This window comes from Vanellus vanellus (assembly GCF_965231255.1).
Source record: "Vanellus vanellus genome assembly, chromosome: 3".
Taxonomy (NCBI): Eukaryota; Metazoa; Chordata; class Aves; order Charadriiformes; family Charadriidae; genus Vanellus; species Vanellus vanellus.
The window spans coordinates 56,524,805-56,549,059 of record NC_138907.1 but is presented as its reverse complement, the minus strand read 5'-3'; the positions used below and the strand labels follow the sequence as shown (position 1 = coordinate 56,549,059).

General features: G+C 39.4%; 1 protein-coding gene across 1 annotated transcript in view; it reads right to left on the bottom strand.

Moving 5' to 3' along the window:
• Positions 1-24,255, bottom strand: part of UST (uronyl 2-sulfotransferase) — a gene marked incomplete at its 5' end in the record, with an annotated part of 166,995 nt that overhangs the window by 42,600 nt on the left and 100,140 nt on the right. Inside the window, one exon of the mRNA XM_082481928.1 lies at positions 18,114-18,267. Coding sequence (XP_082338054.1) covers positions 18,114-18,267 — 154 coding nt within the window. The remainder of the gene's footprint in view (positions 1-18,113; positions 18,268-24,255) is intronic.

Sequence of the window (24,255 nt, the reverse complement as noted above, 5' to 3'; positions counted from 1 at the left end):
AGAACAATTATTCAACAGAAAACTCTATTATGAAAATCTGGAAAAAAAGATAAAAGTATTTTCAAATGTTAGGATATGAAGGCTGGTTCAGTTAAGTCTTTCTATTGTGCTCTAATGAGGAAACTTAACTTCTTAAAGCTAGCCTAAGGTAACCTACGGCTTGCTTAGACTCAATTTGTAATTTGTGCTGTCATTACATCAGCATAGATTTTTTTTTTTTTTTTTTTTTAGAGGATGATTCTTTGAATTGACTTTCCACTTCTTTCTGGCAAAGTATGTGTTTTTCATTTTCTCCCCCAGACCACATAAGGCAAATAGGCTGCCAAGTTTAATTCCCACTTTTTTCTTTTTTGATGGACTTTTTTGGCTGGGCTAATTTGCCTGGCTTTTCTGCCAACAATGTATTCAGCTCTTCTTCCTGGCATCTGAGCAAGTGAAGCAGCAACTAACAAAACAGTGTCTTCTACTAGCCATCTATATTTTCATTTAGTACAGGCATAAATTATTAATTCATATAGAAACTTTTGCTGGCATTAACATAGCAGAGGTGATGAACAATGCCCACAAGGCTACTATTTAGATGTAACAGACATTAAACACATATGCAGATCCCAATTTTCTACCTCATAACTATGTACAACATTGAGAAAATACGTAGGTGGATACACTTCTCTCTTCTCAGTTATCAGAAATCATATTACTAATTTGTCAAGGATCAGTTTTACCAATTAGAACGGAATCACATCATAGTGGTAAGTAGGCACCTTCTCATACCTTTCTTTTCCATTGCTTTTGTATTTTTCACCTCGAACTGCCTTAGTATGGGAAATACATGAAAAAAATAAAAAGAAATTATGCCAAAAAATGGGAGAGTGCCTGCCAGCTGGAAGAAGTGTATAAGCATTAAATAACCATCCTGTTAGAGAGGGCTCAGATCCAGGGAAGACCAAAAACACAGACCATTATACTGCAATCAAGAATGAATCCCAGTGGCAACTAACAGCAGGGAGACAGTCCATCTGTTAATTCTGTTTACTAACACCTCTTGATAAAGGAACCTGGAAAATTAGTCTGCTCAGATGATGGCCCTTAATAATGTCAATTAGGGATGGCATATTTTCAATTCTGCAAACGCTGAGCAGGAAGTACCCCCCAACTCAAGGATTTCTCAGCCCTCCCTAAAGCAGTGCTGCTGGACCCTAGCCAACAAATGCTTGCGAGAAAAGCTGCGAGTCAACAGATACATCCAGCAATTTATGCTCACAAAAGGTAGTTCTGGAGCACAGATAAAGTTATTCTTTGACAGATGACAGCCTTAGCTGGGAGCCGACGACAAGGCTGAAGTCAGCGGGCTGGAAGTGGACAGAAACGCAGCTGGTAGGTGAGGGTCCTCCAGGCAGGGTGGTCTCACCACACCTGGCGATACAGCGCAGCCCCGGCTGCTGCCTGTCCCAGCAAGAAAGGCTGCCCTGATCTTCTGACCCAGGGCATTAAGCAGCATTTCACTCCATCCTTTGCTAAGGGAGAACCAAGTTTATCTAAACTAGGGTTGTCATTTGTCCAATCTGTTCATAAAAATGTTCATATCCACTCTAACTCATATCAGTGCTTCACTGCTCCTACTGTCAGAAAACCTTTACTAGCATCTGATAAGAAAACACCTTAATGTAATTTAAGGAAACTACTTTTTGTCTTGATCTTGATGAACACAAGGAATAACTTCAGGACATCTGCTTCACAGCATATTTTTATTCATATGAAGATTTACATTTCCCTACAGTATTTCCTTTCTAAGCCTGTCTTCTGGACTCTCTTCAATTTCTTAGAAGTCCTAAAACAGAACACTTTTAACTTCAGCTTTTTCAACTCCAAGTAAAGCAGAAAAGACCCTGCCGGTACCTTACATAAGTTCTCATCTGAACATGAGAGCACCATGGAGGGAATTAAGGAATAATTTAAAGTCTCTGGCTCCTGGAACCCTGTATCTTCTGTTTGACTTGAAATGCTGGATCCCAGAAACCATTTGTGCTACATATTAAAAAAAAAAAAAAAATATGGAGAAGATACAGAGGAAATCGTTGTATAACACTGCAGATCATCACCTCTCTAATACACCGCTCTACTAATGTTAAAAGCCTTGCTGTCCAGCCAAGCGCATTATAATGCTAAGACTCAGTGTGTCCTGGACTAAGAGCAAGTCCTGCTCACAACTGAGCAGTGATATGCATTACAGATTGCTCAGAATGAAAAACCACGTCACAAAAAATACCATAGGAGATTTGGGATGCTTTCACATACAGAAAAGGGCCCTCCAGAGAGGGTGTAAGTCAGAAACAAAACCAGTCTCAAACTGAAGTGACAGTCAAAGATGCTTTAGGAAAAAATAGATAAAATGAACAGAAGATTGCCAGAACCAGCAAGCATTAGAGACACTATAATGAAGAACAAAACTAGCAAGGGGAAGAATCAACATCAGCAGAGAGAGCTGTCTCCAACTTGCAACAGGTCTTTGATTCAATCACTTAAGATGTGACAAAGGCAGTCCTGCATTCCTAAATTCTCGGGGGGGGGGGTGGGGGGGGTGGGGATAAATAGAAGGGGCTGATAAAGGATAGGAAGCTAAGGACAGGAATAAAATGGCTAGTTTGCTTAGCGAAACAAGACACTGAGTAGGGTCACACAGCATCTGTGCTGAGACACCTCTTGTGCATAACAAAGAAGGGTTAACAGTGAAGTAGCATGTTTTTCAGGGAATATTAATGAGAGCAGATAAGAAATCTGACCTCAAGGAGTTATAGAAGGAGCCTATAATGCTGATTAGACAATCAAATGCTAAAAGAAATTCAGTGCTGGTAAATGCATAAGTCCTTTCAACAGGATGCTCCGGATGATGAAGGTGTAATTTGGTTTAAAAAACCCTCCCAATAACAACAATAATACTAAGTAAAAAAAAAAAAAGATATTTTCATAGAAGAAAGGCCTATTAAGGGCTTTTAAACACAGATATGGAAGCAACGTATGGCTCAGGAAATTGGTAAGCTGAAGAACGTCAGAAGCTGGGAGGACACTGGAGGGGAAGCAACCCTTTCGCCTCTCCCCAGCTTGTACTGTCTTCCCTGGCTGGACTGGATGGTGCTTACCTCTCAAGAAGGGCTTAATGCAGAAAGTTCGCGGCTTTACATATGACACAATGTCATTTGCACAGATATGCAATTCAAATGTTTCAAAATATTGCTTTGTTGCTACCACACAGGAAAACCTATTTTAATAATGAGGTATTTCTGTAGTTTCACATTTTTCTCACGTCTTCTTTCCCAGGTTAAATGTTCTCATTCCTTTAAAGCTTGACTGCGTGCATGGAAATTATGCGCAGCAGATTTTAGCCCAAATCTTAAAAATGCATATACTAACAGAAACACATTTAAGTTCTATGAATGCCACAACACCTTGAAGCTAGCATTACAGTGGTTTTAGTATAGGGCCACAAAAAATAGTTTTAACAACAAAAAAGTTTAGAAGAGGCTTATTAAAACAAATATCAGAGTTCTGAATGTTAAAGATGTTACCAGAAAAGCAAACCATGAGCCAAAAAGAATTTAACTGCATTGGCAAAGAGCATAAAATATTATTGCTCTGGTACATCCCATCAAGACAGAGGCAGAACAAACAAGAGAGATCATTACACTACCGTATATTTTTACAGAACTTCATGTGACAAGAATTAGGTAGGAAAATGATTACTTTCTTCAATATACATCTTCAAAATAAAAGAGTGTATACATAGAGAAGGAAAGATATGCCACAGTAAATTCAAGAAAATTATTACAGGCTTCTGGAAAGCAGTATTTCTTTTAATTATCAAGCTTCTCTCATCTGCAGACGTAGCAAAATTTTCACTGAACACTGGCTAGCTGATGCATCTTAAAAGTTTTATTTCAACATACTACTCAGTTACAGCTTAGACTATCTGCTGTAATGAATTCTAGTGATACAATTCCCTCTCACAGATGCTGAAGGGAAAGGGACTGTATCCACCAGCCCGTGATATGCACCTGAAATAATCCAGTCACATCAAGTACACTGCCTAGCAAAAAAGAAAAGAAAAACCCTGCTGCTGACCTCTCCATTAAAAAGAGAAAATGTGAGATGATCATCATACAGTACAGGTTATAAATTTTTCCCTGTTTTTTTTTTAAGTTAGATGATAAATCTTAAAAGCACAGTACTGACTTTTAAGAAAAAATAACCAGCTTCCTGATAGCACCATGGTCTAAACGTCTTTTATGTCGCCTTGACCTACCACACTTGTGGCAGCACTCTACCACAAGCCTCTTGAATGGTGAGAAAAGCACTAGAAGTGTGAGTTGTGCTAATTCTGCTTTCTTATCAGCCTTCTGTCCAGTGTTGACTGACTTTGAAACTCTCCCTTCATGTCTCAGGGCTGAAATGCAAAAGGAGCTGCAGAGCAGGGACGAGTAGGACACTGTTGCTACATGTGGTTTCCCTGCTGCTGCAACTGGGAATGGTTTCTGCTCTGCTGCCCCTATCTATTTTCCTTATTTATAATCTTTGCCCTGCTGAACAGCTCTCATGCTTTTCTGGAAAATTACTAATACTTTGCATCATTTGTAGCACTGCCATTCTGAACAGCAGCCACAAAAGGGAACAAAAAATAGATTCCACTTTTCAGATTGACGAGACTATCACTGTATTGATAACTCCAAGTATTTAAAACTCCTAAAATTACAAGATTTGGAGGCGTAATGAATGTTCCTGTTTTGTTACTTTTGAACCTTGAGTCATCTGCTGAACTTCTTTACTACAACTATGAAAAAACCCCATGCTTCCCTCCCCACACAGAAACCCAGGATTTCTCAATTGCCTCATCTCAGGCGCTACAGCTTCACAATGTACAGCAAGTAACAAGATCAATTATAAAAATCACAGAGGTTAAGACATCTGTTAGAAGGAGGGGAAAGGTGTAAAATTTGCTTTTTTTCTTTCCATTTATCAAAGACATCATCTCTTTGGATTACATTTTGAAGAAATTTTATTTTTTTCCTTCAACCATTGATGGGTAGTTTAGTTTTCATTTTTCCTTTTAAAGAGAACAGAAAATTAATTTCTAAAAAAAAATAAATATCTCATTTAGCAACCCATATTCACCATGGAAAGTTTCCTATTTGCCACCAGTTAGTGGATTTTTCCCCGAGAAAAAGGAAATTACTCTTGACAAGCTCAGTTATGAATAGCGGCTGGCTTTGCTTGGATCAGAGTTCATAGGAAAAAGCTGTGTTCAAGGTAACCCGACTAGACTGCGTTTCAATAATTCACTGTGCAGTAGGCAGCTTTGCTGAAACAATGGCAGTCCATTTTCCAGAGTCTGGAAGAACAAAGAATCAGCTGAACACCCTTTGCTGGGTTTTCTTTGGTGTTTTGGTTTTGATTTTAAGTAAAGCAACTATAGTTATAAGGGATAGAGGAGCTTTGAAAATACTAGTCAACAAGAAAAAAAAGAAAAGATCACTTAGAATAAAGATCAGAAAAAGTGAACGCTGCTTTTACTTCAAAGGAGAATTTCCCTACCTTGTTCATGGGCAACATATTTTCTCAGCTAACATGGAAAGTCAACTGCTTATTCTGAAAGATGGAATTACCTTTTCATTCAAGACAGGCCCCCACCGCCCCCGGGATAGCTCACGGCCATGCAGCATCATCAGCCAACTGGTGAAGGACACGTGTATTTCTGAAGCAGGTTATTTGACTTTAAATAGTCATCTTAAGGAAAAGAAAAAGTGCGTTTGAAACAGCTGACACCTCTTTCTTGTTTTCTCTCATTTCTTTCTTTAAGTAAGGTGGGCTTATAGGACAGACAAAAAAAACGTGTTCCTGGCAGTTCCATACCCTTCCTTACTTGACTGACTATAAGGAAACAAATCCCAACTCAATGTCAACAAATAAAGGTTTGCAGTTTGTCACAGTCTGTTCCCTCACATTTTCTTCTGGCGACATCATTTCACCAAGTTATGAGCAACTGCTTTTATTTTTTCTTTTGAATTCAGGTAAAATCCACCAAAAAAAGGCTGAAGGAATCGGGGTGTGCATAGCATTCTAAAGGACTCCCTGTGACCATCAGTATCCTTCAGATGCCTGGGTTTATTTCCATTAGGTTTCCATTTCATTAAGGTGCCATGATGCCTTAGAGCATGTGGTTTGAATCAGTCATCGTATCAGGGCACAGAAGCAATTAAGTCTTCCCCATGCTGCTTAGTGCAGTAGCTAAACTTGCCAACTGCTCTTCTGACTGCAATTGCTTATCGGTCCAGCAAACAAGGCAATCCGTCTCCTCACTGCCTGAAGTCCCTGATCCTTTCATATCCCTTTGGGAAAAAAATGAGAAAGAAGGACACCTAATACAAGTCTGGAGCCTCCATACTAAAGAGTTCACTTAACTGAAGCTATTAATGTGCTGATAACCTCATAACACAACTTACACTCTTGGAAAAAAAAAATCTCTCTCTAAAAAAAAAAAAAAAACCAAAACCACAACAGAAAACATCTGCAGCAATATCCTTTATGCCAAGATGGAAAATCTGATTTCTGGAATATCTGACACCTGAAGAACACTCCTGTGCGAAAGCACACCAGCCACTTGCCAGGCAGTGCCAAGCAAGCAGAGAGAACATCCCAATCCAGTTGCCAACAAAAACCTATGGCATTTGGTTGTTGTTTTGTAGAAACACAAATGCATATTTCTACTTCACAGGAGAACACTGAAGCAAACAGAGCAAGACTAGACAGCGAACACCTGTTTATTGGGAAAACTATTCCCTAGTTCAGATCTGCTCATTCTGTGATGAGACAGAAATACAAACTACATCTGCACCTCTGTGCTTCATATTCACTATTGTGAAATAAAGGAAAGGTTCTTTCCTTTATTTGTGTGGGTTTAGTGGGTGAAGAATTATAGTAATTTTTATCTTTAAATGAAAAAAAAAGACAGTACTCAGCATGCAATGCGTTGTGTTCACAATATTGTGAATAAGACACAATTTAAATATTTTTAACTACATTTACTTACTACTAACACTACATAGTCTTCATTCAACAGAGGAGGATGCTGATACTTGACACTGCAGAGAAACCGATGCATGTCCTTCTCCACTCATGAAAGAGAGAGGGCTGACCACAGCTGTGCACAGAGAGGTGCATCTTGCACAGGGAAGCACTTCCTGTCCTGACAGCTTCCAGACCACGTGCTCTAAAATAGGAAGCATTGCTCTGAGAGGACAAGTGAGTCTGAACAGTGGCCACAGATGCCCTCAAATCTCAGTTGATAAGATTTTTATTGTTGAATTAGACGTTCCTGCTGTGACTGTTAACATTAGCCCTTTTAATTCAAGTAGCCTTTTTTTTTTTTTTGTCCTTTTCTCCATTTAACTAGAAAGACTTGAACAAATAGTTTTCCTGGAAAATATTATGAACCCTGCACCGAGGATGCGGATTTGAGACTTCTCCTCCCATTCCCACCAGCAGGTCCCCCTCCTCTCTCCTCCATCCACTCCTCCTGTTCTTCTTGGTCCTAAGTTCCCATGATATCCTAATTTGGAAAGATTACACTGTCAAACATCTTTGTCTGACATCTTTTCCATAGCGCTCCAGGCTGTTCTTTATTGAGAAGCCAAACCTTAAAGCCATGGTCTGACGTTGCCCAAACAGATGGTACTGGATAGGGCTTGCTCCAGCAGGAGACCTATTGGTCACAGACAGTAGTAGTTTTATTTAAACCCTGGGCAGACAACAACATATCAGCTTGAGCATCTGAGAGAAACCTCGGCAGTGACCCTTCAGCACCAGTACTTGCTGGGAGGGTGTGTGCAGAGGCACCTGGAACACTGCAGTAGTTGGCAAAGGCAGCAAGGCAAGAAGCTGTGAAGGCTTGGCAGGCTCTGCCTGGTGGGCTGCCTGGGAAGCACCTCCCCAGTGTGGACATACACCCCAGCTGTGTCCCAAGAGACATTCAAGCACCCTATGCATGCCCCAGTCCCAGGGATGTGAGCCTGGGTGCTGACCAGAAAGGGAGCACTCTGTGCTCCTGCCTGCCCCTGGCCCCCCATGTGAGCTGGGACCAGGACCAGGCACAAGATTTTAGTCTGTAGCCTACAATAAACCCTAGAGACTTCAGAAGAACTAGGATAAACTAAGTCTTGAGTATGCCTGGGCACCGAATGTTCCTTTTTTTCTGCAACATACCATCTCTGCTTCCATGTGGTTTCAACATAAACTACTGCAGAGTCTTAAAAATACAGAATTCACAAGTGTGACCCAGTCATTCTGACACACACCTAAAGCCCAGAACAGCCTTGGATGCTTTTATAAAAACACAGCTATCCCTCACCACCACATCAGCCATACACCATGGCCAGGTGGTTCCCCTAACCCCACCAACCTGAATTCTCCCTGCCATCCACCACCTCAGAGCTTCAGCTTTGCTTTAGCTAGTAAGTTTTAGAGATCAGGATTTCAGTTTATTTCACTTCGCTGGCAGTGCTGACAGCCAGAAAACTTATGTATAAACCACATAAAGGAAAGAGGAAGGAGAATGACAGATAAGAAATAAAATGGGCTAATAAATTCAGTTTTATTCTCACAGGCTGTCAGTTCTTGCAGGTTTTGACCCCTACAAAGTGAAGTGAGTATCTGACTGCTTGAACTTACATTATCACGCCACAGCCTGAACACATTCAGTAGGGTTGCTCCAGCAGATGGGGAGCATGGGGAGGGCTGCCTCTCTCTGCCCTTCCTCTATCAAGAGGACTAAAATGTTCAGCAGTTTCCTTCCCCACAACACTGTCAGGAAAACAGTTTTCATTTAAGGTGGTTAGAGCATAAAGCAACCAGGAAAAGGAACCAGGTCTACTCCTAACAAGAAGTCTACTTAGGATGGTATCTGGTAGGGTTTTCTAGGTAAGGATATCATGATTTCATTAGACAAGACTTCGGTTTTTTAATTAAACGTGAATACAATACCAAACATTTCAAAAAGTCAGACTTCTAAATAAACACACACATATCTATGATTACATCATATTTTTAAAATGGGCTTTGTTACTTAGACCATGTATAAAATGTAACTTTAAAAGGATTAATTTTAAAACTTATACTAACAGAAATGGAAATTGGAGGCACTCTTCTGCATGATAAAGCACTGCAGGTCCAAAAATCATTCTGTTCCAATTTTAGACAAACAAAATATCAATCAATAATTCATTTTAGTTGAGGACTACTAAAGACTGCTCTCTATCTTCACACACAAAGTGTCAGACTATGCACTGAAGATAGCACTCACATCACACAGAGATTCTCTTGTTTTCCATTCACCTGCAATGGTTACTTGTCAGCTAATTATCATTAAGTCATCCCTTGCGGGGAACTATTTAAGTGTTGGGTCCTGAGATGTGTCTTCCTGTTGCTTTCACATTAAGAAAACACATGAGAACTGAAAACATGAATACTCATATCGAGACTTACAAAAATTATCAAAACACCTGAAACTCATCCATACTGAAATGATTGTAAATCAAAACCAAGAGACTTCTACTTTCTGGAAAGCATGCACTGAAAAAAATGTTTAAATCCACTATCTTCAGGATTTTCACATCTTCTGTTTTGGTAACTTTACTAATAACAGTGCATAATGTGAAGTTGTGGATGCATTTCATACTTCAAATGTAGTCATATCAGCTTTTTAAGGTAAATTTGAGAATAGTCATGACTGTTAACAATCAAGAGCTTCAGTGCCAGTTTGGAAATTACAAAAATTCATTTGATCAGCAGAGCTGTAAGACAACAAAACTTTAGCCACTATGCTATAAACCCAAGAACACTCAATTGTTTTAAAGTCAAGATATTCAACTGGAGATGTCTAGAATGGTAACTACCTTACATAAACCACCTAGCAGTAGAATTCATTTGCAAGCATGTAATTACAAAGTTTGCTTTTGAGCTAGCCAGAGCAGTCACTAATTTCAGAAAATCAGTATGGGCTATGAGGGACATCTGCTGCATCCACAGGACCCTTTTCTGGGTACCTCTGAGGCTCTGGCTATGGACTACCAGAGATTTTCTGATTAAGAGATCTCGCCTTGGTAATTAATAGCCCTTGAGGACTACATATTTACTCTTTTTAAACTGAATAGACTCAAGTAGGGTAGAATAGAGTGGGGTAGAATAGAATATTTCAGTTGGAAGGGATCTACAACCACCATCTAGTCCAGTTGCCTGACCAATTCAGGGCTGACCAAGTTAAGCATGTTATTAAGGGCATTGTCCAAACACTTCAAACACCGACAGGCTTCAGGCACCGATCACCTCTCTAAGATGCCTGTTCCAGTTTTGAGCACCCCCTCTGTAAAGAAATGTTTCCTAAAATGTTTCCCTGTGGAATACATATAAACTTCTGTTATCCACAACAATATCCAGCAAGGACTTCTGCGGCTTAATTACATGTTGTCTGAACCATCGCATCTTTCTGCTCTTTCCTTGATCTGGCAACTGCCCATTCCAGTTGGGTTCTTCTAGATCTCACACTGAAACAGCCCACAAGCAATTGTCCTTGATGCAACCGTTCAATGCCTTCTGCAAATTCTCATATCCTTCGTGCCTCATTCCCTTCCCCTTGTTTACTTCTTCCTCATCTGAAGAGTCCTAACCTTTGTCATTCCTCATCTGGAAATTATTCCATCCTTTCATCGTTGCTCCTATCCATTTCTGAGTATTTTCCAGTTCTTCCAAACCCGTTTTGGGAATGGGTGGTCATAAATGTCAAATGAAGGAAGTCAAATGCAGCCACACTACAGATTTATATACAATGAAGTACTCTGTTTTATTCTCTATTGCTTCTTATTTGCCTTTTTTTTGACTGCTACTGAGAACTGAGCTAATGCTATGGTAGAAACATCCACCACACACACAAGATCTCATTCCTGACTGCTAATAGTCTGCTGAGAACTCACCGTTTTCTATGTGAAATAAGGATTATCCCCAGCAAGCCACTTTCCTGCCTTTGCAGAAGGCAAGGTTGCCTTTTATCCCTGGTCTACACAAGAATGCTCCTTTCTGTTCTTGTTTCAATCTCCAAAAACACATCTCCTGAAAATATAACACGGACTTACCCTCTTCTCTTATACAGTGTATAGGGCCTTAGAAGGCCAGCATCAATACATTAGACTCATTGTTCTGCATTTGGGATTTTCCACTCTACAAACAATAGCTTCCTATAGAGAAGCTGGAGAAAACTAGTTCCCCAGGCTACCAGAAGACGTAAAAATCAAAAAAGAACACAAAAGAAAACACCAAGAGCTATCCTGTATTCATGGTCAGAAATGCACAAATAACAAACTTGGCAAAATCTCCATAAAAATGAAGATTCATCATTCTCAACTTAATACAGCTAGGCCCTTAAATAAAAGAACAGAAATTATTATATATACAAATATCTTAAATACCATATACTGCTTATTGGTGGTGCTAAGACCCTGTAATAATGTTAATTTTAAATAAGATTCTGGGTACTTAGCGCTTGGGATGACTCTTCTGCTACTTCGCTTCTAGTTTCTTGGGTAGTTTCTTAATGTGCGCAACAGCCAGAAATTTTCAGACTAGTACAACATTGCATGAAAAAAAATACATCACGTTTTTACATTCTGGAGCAAAATATTGTGGTTATCCTGTATCCTGCCTCCACAAAGAGGAATGCAATATAGAATGGTACCATTAAAGTAAAAGCACGGTATTAATAAGATTCAGATCTTTTTATTTTTGCTATTAATATAAGTATGTATTATGAATTACATAAAAGATTTTAGTGCTGCAATCTTAACCAATAGTACACTGCTTATTTACTACATGCAATTGACTCAGACTAGTAAAGGAAAACAAATTAGGAAGGCACATTTTCTTGCTCTCATATAATTGCATAATGCTGCAATGCTTGGAATGCAAACTCCACAGGGGAACATTAAAAAATATTGGTTTGTAAATTAAAGTCACTGAAAAGTAAATGTCAGCCATGAAAACATTTCCTTTAATATTACACGTTATAAGTTGTTCCATCAGTCCATCATCCAGCTGAGGTCTGAATTATCATTAACTTCATAGTTTAATAAATTATTAATATAAAACGGGAAAATCTAAGGGAAAGATGGTGCTTTAGAGCATACACAGCAGATGAAGAGTTACAAAAACAGGCTAGAAATTTTGCTGTGAAGAGTTAATGCAGTAAATGGGAACAGCTGGAGACTATTAAAAGCACTCATTAGAGGGAAGAAGCAGCAAACTGTTCTAATTGGGTCAGCTGACAGGTGGTTGTGCTTCAGCAGTGCCCTCCCAGCAGCCCAGTCCCAGCCAGAGAGATTGATGCTACTGTGTGATCCTGGAACCAGACCTACAGCTGCAAAGCTGCGCTGCAGCTCAGGACACGTTATGTCACAGGATGTCCAATGACCGATTCAAACTGTCTCAGCACCAAGGTATAACGCAGGGAGCAAAATGACTGCTATATGTATGGGGCTAAGTTAGGAAAAACACTGAGGGTGCATAAAACGTTTAGTCTCTTAACTACAACTCGGAACCCAGTAACTGAAAAATGTACTTTTTTTATTTAAATATTTTACTCTCTGATATCTGGTATGCAATGCACAGACATAGGCAAATCATTTTAACCTCTGCATGCTTCAGATTTCCAATCTAAACAATGTTCACTAGATCCTGCCCAAAAGTTCCAAGGTTTAATCAATGGACAGGTGTAGCCCCTTGTGAGGTCCTCAGCAGAAAAATTCCATATAGAAACTAATCCCCCTCCACCAAACCGGCAGACAGGCAACTCTCCCATTGCCTTTTTTTATACAGAAACACACTCATGAGAGTGACAGTCAGGAGGTGGAGGCATGGACTCCATACCATGGTCTCTCCCGGAGAGCATGCCCCTGGCAGACTGAAAAGCTTCAAGAAAGTCATCTAAAGTCATGAAGGAGAAAGTTCAATGTGTTACTGCTGCTGACAATTCATAATACAATTAGCCATAGTTTCTATTATCCAGACAAAGACAGGAACTAAGACAGCTAGCTGCCGTCAGAAAACCAATGCAATTGGTAAAGGAGTATTTTTGATTGTAGGCAGAAATTTGGGGATATAAATAATAAAATCGGTTAAATGTATTTTGTAAATATTATCTTAATGAAAAACAATGTAGTCATAAAAGGAAATTCTGAAAAATTCAGGAATACAAAAAAATATTCTATGGCATTTAACCGTTCAGCTTTTTCTATAATTTTGTTTGAACTTTATGAAATAACCTAAACAACATTGATTTAAATATTTAGCAAGAGAAGCCTATCTTTGTCACAGGAGAAGTCCCTATTGTAAGAAATTTGACTTGAAAGTTCCCTGACATCCTTTGAATTTTACTTCCCTCCTTTGCAGTAATCCTTAAGACACTTTTTACAAGTATTTTAACATTTAATTTAGAAGACAAAAAGACAGATGCTCCTTTATGGGATTACTTGCATGAGTAATCTTTAGCATAACTGAGGCTGAATATTGTTAGACTATTTTTACTTTTAGCTGAGAAAAGCATAGTTATTTTCAGAGATGAAGCTGAAAGAGCCTGACAGAGATGCGGTGCAAACTTAACTGCTAATTATAATGAAAATCTGAAATGTCCTATAGGAAGGTGACGAGTTCTTCGTTTACTGAACGATATTTTTTTTTTTTTTTAAACACAAAACCTCTTTCTCCTGACAAATTAGCTCAAAGATGGCTAGATCTTGTACTTGAGTGAGTTAGGAGCCATGCTATTCATGACCCTAACAGAGATCAGAACTGCGTATAAGCAGATTTCCTGCAATTCAGGCAACAAGACACAGCCCACACTGCTTCACACACTCCTTTCAGCCTTAGCTGTCTTAGACCAAAGTTTTAGCAAGTATTAAGGAAAGATGAAAAACCCATACATATCTTTCATATTTGATATCTCACACTGCAGTTGTAATAAATACTAGGTAATTACTAACAAACCTTCTGGAAAGGACAATTTTATTACAAAGCTTTCAAATAGTTACAGTAGTCCCTCTCTTTATCAGGCATGCTTCCCACCTTCTGCACTCTCAGGCCTTAAACTAAGTCATCTGGTGCATATTCTTCTTTTGCTTGGTACCAGTAGCATTCACAGCTGCACTGATAAGGGGTTACTTGCTTTATTGAAGCGTATTTACTCTAAGAATGCTATTTCAACCTGAAACACATTCACTAGGATGGATTTAAATTCCCTTTTGTCAATTTATCTCATCTTACAGGACCATAAGGCAGGGTGACTCATGAGCGTGCTTGAGACTCGACCCAAGCTGCTCCCCACCATTTCAGACCATTACCTCTCTGCTATATGCCACACTAATTTGCCACTGTTTATTTTGGGCAAGCTTTGGCAGTCATCTCTGTAGGTCACTGACAGTAACTCACACCAGCAGAAAAAGAGAAGGTGCTGTGCCAGGGTAAGGAGCTGGCTGATCTGGGTGGAAAGCCTCATATTGCAGCAGCTGCCTCTGCCATATCTGACTCGTGAATAAAGGGCTTGTTTTCTATCTTGGCTTTTAGCTAAATTTTGGTAAACACAAATATTTACCACAACATTTACAACAATTTATCTGACTCGTGGACGAATGGTTGTTTTCTCTGAAACGGAGTCAAAGCCTGAAGCTCTCTTCAGACAAAATTTCAAATGATCAGCCAAAGGCAGAAATTTCTGTCTCCATTCCTGATCTTTGTAATGTCAGCAGCTCAGATTTTCAAAGTTAAAAAAACAGCACCCAAAGACTTCAAGGTGGTTTTTTTCACCTTCCTTTTCTTCTTAAGAATCAGAACTGAGGGGAGGGGATGCCTCCATTAAGGATATCACAACCCGATGGCCAGGCAGGAGATCATTGGCTACAAAACCTGACCTTAAAATGCTTTTCCTCCCTTCAGAGCCTGCATTAAAGAGGTGCTGAGCTCCCATGCTTTCACACTGCAGTTTCTGAGAGAAAATGCACACTGCCCTCAGCTTTTTAAGGGAGGAGGCCAGTGTTGGCAGCTACTGACCAAGATGCCAGTAGGGCCTGCAAAGGTTCCCAGTTGCCCGTAACACTGTTGAAGGGATAGGAAGCCAGGAACACCATGGTTGAGAAAAGCACAATTAAGCCCTAATATCCCAGTTTCAAGAGATGTCCATCTTTCCTCAGGCAAACTTGCCTCTCCTGGTAAAACAGGAGTTACATTTACAGCTTTTCCAGGCCATTTTGTAAGTCTATAACTGCTGTCAACACAAGGCTTCTCGGGCTCTTCAGCAATGAGCTCAACCTTCTGGAGCAGTCAGCAGTTTTTATATTTTCCTAGCTGTCGATCTGAGGCATGATGGAAAAAGAAAAGTAAAAGCTTCTTGTCGTGTCATCCCCGTCCCGCCCCCCCCGGCCTTTCACATATCTGCTCAGTCAGGCACACCTCATCCCAAATGACTCGAGTTTAATACTGTGATCAATATAGAAACTATTTTATATGCTAAATCTAAGTTTATCCTTCAGACAGCGCCCTGTAAAAAAGCAATGCTTTATGACAAGTTTTCAATTAAAATAAAAGAAAAAAAAATACGCGGGAAGAATTGCAAAAGGTACGAGGCCAGCAATCAGGCCAGCCATCAGCTGTGTGCTGAAGGGCTGCACTGGCTCATGCTCAGAGGTAAAAGCGGCTGCTTACTTTCTTCACAGCTATATCAGGCAATTGATTTAGCAGACTTCTGAAGCTACCATTCCACTAAATCCATTACCTGAATTTTAAAACATATGTCAGCAAATTTCCTTGCACCACTGAGGAAAAGATTAAAATGCAATCATGCAATATATTACGTGGTTGGATAGTGCAAGTCTTAAAAATGTTTAACATTCAGAATAAGTGGTTTTTGCTAAAATGAATTTCACTGACGGGTGGTCTATATGTTACTGTGACAGGAACAACCACCCTCTTTGAACAGTGCAAGTGACAGACAAAGTCTGCCAAGGAAGGACGGAGGACAGATTCCAAAAATGTTTCCAGGCTTCTAACACTGAATTACTGACAGAGAAGATCAAAATGAGAAAACAAAAGTAAGTTTTTATAAAGGATGCTGATGGCGCCTCAGACTGACAAACCGCCTTTTGAACAAAATGACTACTGACCTTAGATGGCCACTTTTTATTTTCCTTTCATTACAGCTTTCATACTGATCTGTGTATGTGTACATATGCGTGTGCACATAAATAATTAATTTTTTAAAGAACATCCCAACACAAATGAAAACGCAAGGCGATTTCTTTCTATTAGCTTTTAAACGAACAAAACCAACAGGAATTATATCTATTCATTTCAGTTCTGCTTGAAGTAAAATTTCACTGGCTGTACATATCACATCTTAAACTGCACAGGCGGTACCAAATTAATACCAGCTTTTACAGAGTCAGTCAGTTGTGAGAAGTGCCAATCATTGCATGTTCCACTTCAAATGTGAAGCAGAGGCACTCAGTGAAGTACAGACTGTACCACTCATTTTTAAAATTTTCAAAAAAGAAAACACGACAGCACTAACAAATTAATAATGTAGTAAAAAACCCACCCAGCATTCATTTCTGCAAATACCCTGTGCCATTCACAGATGAGGAAACAGGAAAACTCCAGGCACACAGCACACAGTATGCAAAGCTGTTGGTACTGCCTTCCAGCTCTGCACACCAGGAGGTCAAAACCTGCCCAGCTGATGCAGGGACATCTGCGGTACCTCTAGATGTATAGAAAATAAGAAACCCTTTGCAACATTATTGAAATGAGTTTACATTTGTATAGCAGATGCCATTAAAGTTTAAAGCTATACATAGTTACACTGATACCCTCACCCCCGCCTTCACTCATTTATAATTTATAAACTTATCTGTTCACAGGGCTTTACATGACAAACAGTAGTAAAGTACAAAAGAAATCAACACAGCCCTGTCATACAGAAAAAAAAACAGCCCTCCCTGCATCCATCTGACCTCAGCTAGAACTGAAATGTGGTGGGTGACAGTCATTCAGAGCTGTGTTCTCTACAGCTCATCCACACCACATCCTGTACTCTCCTGCCCCTCCAAAACACCTTCAAAACATCCTCTCTGTTCTCCAGAAGCCACAATCCTCTCTTGTTTTGATGTTAGATCTGGCCTGCAACATCTCATAGCAGACCATCAAGCTGTCCTACCGCTGATGTGCCACTGAGCCCTCTGCAGGTTCAAGTGCAGCTGAAGGCTGAGTCCAATCAAACCAGATCTCCATTATAAAGAAAGAATTAATTTGATCTTTTTGTCTTCTTAGGGAGGTGTTGGTGTGCATACAAAGAGATCAGCATCAAGCAAACCGACCACCTCCCTAGCTTCTGTCTTCAGCATTTGGCTTGCTTACTGTCATGGGACCTTGGTCTGTGACAACGGCCGACAGGCATTACGATAGTTCAGCAGTTGTGAAAAATTAAAAATTATCATCAACAGCTTATCCAGCATTATTGCCACCTTCTTAATCCAAAAAGGCAAGAAAACCAAACCAAGAACTGCGATTAGAGCCCTGGTATAAAGAACACTGTGCACAACTTACCAGCAAGAACATTAGAGGCTTGGGCTCACTGAATTGTTCTGTTTCCAAATTTTCCTCTGAGTCTGCACAGTTTACAGATATAGTTTCAACCTAAAAATCTGTCTGAATGTTCAGTGATAAACATAGGCAAAATTATTACGCCTAACCACTATGCAGTACAAATCCAATTCAGTGAAAGGATTGTAATTCAACAGTGGCAATCTGGGACTTTCTGTCACCTTATACAAGACCAAACAGGATCACTGAATTCATCAGCAACACTCTACATACTAAAGCTGACCAAACTAAGGACCAGGCAAGACAAAGACAGGAAAAAACACAAGACACAAGATACCTCAGTCTCCCACTTTTCAAGCATTCAGTTTGAACATCAGCATTATGTAATGATGCTGGCAAATCGATAATCAGAGCCTTTTATTGAAACATACCAGATATCTTTCCTCCTGCCTCATGCTGGGGGTACGGATCATGTGATTCTGTTCTCCTCTCCAGTCTCCAAAACGTCGAAAAAAATAATTGGATAAAAATCGATTGACAGGATCTCTAATAATATTGATGTACACTGGCTGGTCTCCTCCAAACCTGGTAGGAAGAAAAATGGGCAAATCTCATCAGAAGGTTCCACACAGGCACACATACCCAACTTTCATCTGAACGTTTTCAAATTACTCTCTACAGAGTTCAGAGCTTTTACAAGGTTAGGAGTGAAACCGAGAAGCTTACAAGTAGTTCCCAAAACTTTACAAAAGCATGTAAGGCCTCTTTAGGATGAATAGTAAATATGATATCACGTTAAGCTACATACGTACCACAAACAGTTTAGTTTAAGACCATTTTTTCTACTATGTCAATAGGTTTGCCTCTACCTTCTGCAGCTGAATCCAAGGATAAGCATTTCTTCTCAACACACGTTTCCCATCTGGGAAGTCATGTCAGAGCAGGCACCGCCTAACACTAACTGCATCCTTGCACCACCTTCACCTGTACAGTAAGTGTAGTAACGTGCGAAGGATTTTGCAACATTCAAGCTTATTTCAAAAGACTTCCTTTGGATGAACTGACAGATATGAATGGTATTTCCATCTTTAGATTTGCTGGAACTTGTGCAGATCTTTCTCCCCTTACCCCTAGCCTGCACTACCAGCTGGATCTGGGGTTATTTCGTGGTTATGCAATGCCTTATGCTTACACTGCACTTCATGACAATTTGTTTTTTAAAAAAGTCCATATGAAAATTCCTGCTTCAACAAAGAAATTAAGTATCAATTTAAAGTACACACAAGTCCAAGGAAAAGGAGAGGATAAAACCAGCTGTGCCCAGGTTCTGCACAAAACCAAAATGTAGCTTAAGTACCTGCAATTTAAAGATGGGAAGATAAACAAGAGTAACCTCATCAGCTCAACTTTACCCTCTTATACACCTCCTCCTGGTAGTTAACAACAAACATATTCAGTTTAATAGGTGGGATACAAAAAGAGGAAAGGAGAAAAAGGGAGCTTGAGAGGTCTGTGATTATACTGTATTTTCACAGTACTGTGTATTTTACATCAATACACAGCATCAGGAGAACAGGCCTAACTGAAAAAAAAAAAAAAAAAAAAAGACAGACTTATGGACTACAAATGCAGTGAGATAAAGAACAAAATAAAAACGTTTTGGATTGAGAAGTTCATAGGATAAATTCAACCTGCCTGATCTAAGAACACTAATTATGTTTCTCCCTTCTGTTTCCCCAATTTAGGAAAACAATTCTTACCTAAGCACTAGCTTATGGTTCATTTTTGGGAGCTTGAGGATATAGCCATATTTAAGTATTTAAGTATTTGAATTTAAGTATTCTGATGATTTTCTGAGTCACAATTTATATATTTTCTTTTAAAATGTAAAATATTAGAAGAGAGAAAACTGAAGACACCCTTAAGATTAAAAAAATCCTCTCAGCTTCTCTTAATCTTTTGAGTCAGTTGAATAATTGAATATGTACAATAAAAGATCAGGGCTCCTCATAAATATTAAAGAGCCAGCAAAATTGTTTAAAAGTATGAATTCTAGTAGAAGACAAGAGAAAAAATCCCATACAGTTTCAATTTGATTTTTATTCTGCATGATTCCCCAGACCACTAAATACAGTCTGCAAAGGCTTGTCTCATGAATAACTATGCATATCAGTAATCTCATTGACCTCAATGTTGCAGGATCACTGCCATAATTTGAAATTGCACAGACAGCATAAAACTTTAAAACAATCCAATTAAAAGGCAGATGCTCCTTGCTTCCTGATTAGTGCATAGCCCAGTTTGGAAATGGGTGTGCAAGGGAAGTATCCTGAATGCAGTATCCTGAATTCTTCTCTGAGCTTGTCTTTGCGTTATTTTGTCTTTACACAGAAATAAAACCTACAATAAAAAACGGCATTCCTGCAAATACCATAGGACAATGAGGGCATTAAGCTTCGACAATATTCAAATAGAAAGCTTTTGGTGAACGCTCTGGCTGATAGCCATGAAAACTAGATTTTTCAAGTGAAATTACTGGCAAGAATAGGTTGCACCTAAATTACTGAACATGTTATCTTCCTGCTGCTTGATGCAGATCAGCAATAACCTAAAGACAGAAGGGAGTGGAGAAGAGCAAAGCACAGTGAAAGCAATGAAGACAGCAAGAAGCAATGACAGCAGCAGCAAGTTGTCTTAAGAGAGACAGATTACAAGACTCAAAGAAGTAAGAGAGCAGGGATATCCTGCTCCGGTTTTGTAGAGGACACTAAGCCTAAATGCTCCTCAGAAGAGCGAAAAATCAAAAGCAGGCAGCTATTAGTTGCCTAGATGGAAATACTCAACACATATTGTCTTTTCTGAAGTAAAAAGGAGGGGTTGGATTGCATAACCAACCCACCAAAGTGTCAGAGCCTGTCCTTTTGCTGGTAAGGTCATCTCCCTCAACACGCGAACTGTAAATTCAGTATTCAACAGCTCTGAGCAAAGAGGCACATGCAAGCTTGTCCGTCTCAAGAGGACAGCTGAGATGGGATCTCACTCTTTCATAAAGAGCTACAGAGGAACTTGTCATTTCTGAATTGGAGACTGTGCCCCCCCAAAACACAGAACAGCAATAATTTCCGATTTCCTATACACTGTAACCAGCCTGGTCTACACCCAGCTGTACTCGCTCCACCAGGCAACAAGCAGGGAATTTTTAGAAAAATTAAGTCAGTTCTGGCTCTTATTCAAATCGGCATTTTTTTCAAACATAGTTTATAATACTTCAAATTCCAACCATTTGTTTCTATGGACTGTACTGAGACTCTTTGATGGAAGCTAAGCAGCGCTCACATGGTATAAAAAAAATCCTACTGTTTAAAAATCAATAACCTCAAGCTATTTAGAGGGAAAAAAGGGAAATCAGTGCTCCATTTGTGCAAGTATGTTCCGCATATTTTTAGGTACCTGTCAATCATTAAATATTACTTAGCTCTTCACAGTGAAACTTTTCAAATTAACACCACCCACGTAAAAATGCTGTTGCAGACAATAACATATTGTGCTCTCATTATATATCATGTCACCTTATTTATACTCAAATGCCTATGTGAAGTATTCAAAAAGAAAGGGATGCAATCATATTTTTCTAGGCCTAAGCAGAAGGGTTACCTTCACTGAGTGTGATCAAGACTGGATCTTGCATGATAAAGGTACCCAGTCGCTCTCATGCCCAGCAGCACATCACTGCAACTGGGTATAGTGGGCCAAGACACCACCACTCCAGCAGAGCACTGAAAATGTACACACAAATCCTCTGCAGTGTTCTTCCTGTACTTAACATCTCCTGATTTATTTAGTATATATTATTAAATCATAGAATCAAATCCCATTAGTTTCAACTGCTTTGTTGTGACAGGTATATTTTTCTAGTCCTCATCAAAATAACCAGCATATTTGCAGGCTTCAATCAATGGTACATTAATAGGTTCATTAATAATATATTCCCCCATCCCTTTTTTAATACAAGAGAAGAAAACACCTGAGAGGTATGTCAGATTATCAAGGTTTGAGCCTCAAACTCGTGGTCTGCCCCTTAGAAGAATGTCTCTGATGAAGTCCAATTTTGTTATTTACATGAGCAAACTCTTTGTTCAAAACCGTTTACAAACCCTTCATAAGATGAGTTAAAAATACTCCAAACAATAAAAGAAATGAAAAAATTCAACCAAAGTGATTTGCTTGGCTGTAAAATGGAGGATCTGTCAGAGCCTATTATTTTTCATTTCAACTGTTTTTAAGAAAAGTTAAAGATAAAGGTAGTCCTGTCACTTCACTTCAGGAGGCTGCTGCATTTCCGTTCAGTACAAAACTCTTTGCACAAGCAGAAGCAGGCTTCCTCATCCCTGCAGGCAAACCACATTCCTCAAGGCAAAGATGACTCCCAACCTATTCTTTGCAAGAACTTCGGCTGCCTCTCACTCTTCTGATGTAAAACGTCTCCCCTTAAATAAATTAGTTGGTTTCTAGAAGTTTAATACAATGGAAGCAATCAAGAACTGACGGTCACCTAATATTAGGGACAGACATATTGTGTCCTTCTTAGAAAGGAAGCACAGTTTCTTTACACAGCTTCATGCAACTGAGAACCACACGCTGAGAGCACAACTTCCCAGCAAGCTTTACACATCAATTGTTACGGCTCCATTACCTGCTCTGCAGCACAGCTTCACGATGAGATCACATAAAAGCACTAATGTACAACTTTCATCTTTTTAGGGCCTAAATACAACGTAGTTACATCAAAACCTATCTTCTGAAAAAGGTTATCTCAAAATGAAAAGTCACTATAATGTCTTGTATTAGCATGCACTTGCAGCAAAGTAACCCTATTCAGCTCACAAGGCAGCATGAACCTCTGGGATCCTCCAAGGACCCTCCTCAACGAGGGCTGCTACGTTTTCTGCAAAGACTCCCTGGGGAGCAGGCTGAGGTTCTGCCTGTTTGGGACTACCTGGTATCACCAGCCTCCAAAATCAAGGAGTTTATCTTCTTGCTTTTGTCTGCCCTGCCTCACTTCCAGCTTTTGTGCCTTCACCCTATGTTGTGGCCATGTTTCCAAGTTGTTCTTTGGAATTAGGAGCAGAAAAAAGCAAAGTGAGTTGAGACAAATCTTTTCGTTTCAAAAGTGCACCCTTGGCCATCCTGGTCTTGAATGGGATGTGTTTGGGGGAATCCAAAATGCCCAGTGTTTCAAGGTTAACAGTAAAATAGTTCAAACTGGCAACACTCCACCCATTAATTACCCTTTCTGGAGCTGTGATTTCAATAGTAGAAATTTCAGCTTCTGAAGTGATGTGTCTGGGTAACGTCACTGTAAGAATCACAGAGTCCTCTGGGAATTGCTTAGTAAACTGCCTCAGACCAGTGAATGGTTAAAAGATGATACTATAAACCTTGTATTTCTCTATTTCAGTATCCTCTAAATCTCCCAGAATGTTTTATGTTGTATTTCTGTCAGTTTTTTATTCATGCATGCTAAACAGTGAGGTTTTTTTTTCCCCCTATGTCTTTCATTATGCTGAGGCTATCAAAGTAGTTTGATATATAAATTCATAATGAACAGCACCAACACTGATACAAATCCTGCCTGGGTCTGTATAGCATCCCCAACTCAAGTAAAGGCAACACTCAAGAAGGAGATACTAATTGTGTTTTCATTTATGTAGTGCAAAGTTACAGCTGGAAACAAGTAGGAGAGAAAACACTAATTCCCAACAAAACAGTAACAGCAGCTGTAGTCAAACTCTGCACTATTTAAAATCACTTAATTCCAGATACCTTGTATTCAAGACTTCCCAAAGGTTTGGCTCAGGATCTCTCTGGACCTCTGATTAACATTTCATTATAATTCAGAGATACAGATGTTGCACATTATATAGAGGAACAGAAAAACTAATTACAAATTATTACAATAAATTCCCAGCAAATATTAGAACAGCTGACACAGCTCTTTAGAAAGTATTAAATCAACAAATGTGGTGTGTAGAAAAGATACATCTTCAAAATCGGATGAGACCACAGATTTGGCTGAGATAGTTATGTTCACATAAAATCCTGGGGCTTGATTTCTTAGCAAGGTTATAATGCAAGGGATGTTGCAATGCGCTTGGCACTACATACTCAACTTCTCATATGAATACATTTATCAAGGGTGTCATGAGTGACTCCAGCTGTCGCAGAGAGCTACTCAAGATAACGCTAGCAATGTCCACATGGAAACTGAAATATAGTAAAATTTGGTATAATGAAAAAAATCACTGTAACTTGGTGATATACATCGTGTATAAAATGTATAGAATACAAAAATCAGTGTAACTGAAATTGAGAACATGACTGTCCTGTCTCAGATGTGAAATTCTAAGTAACCATCATCAAATAGAGGGAGCTGTGGATATCGTGCTTGAGGCTTTGAACCTACACGACAATCTGTGATTCAGAAGGTAAGTGCAAAACTACTGATAACATTTTCAGGTAACAAAATTGCGAAAGGAGAGAATAATGAAGGGAACGGTTTGCTGACAAAGAAAT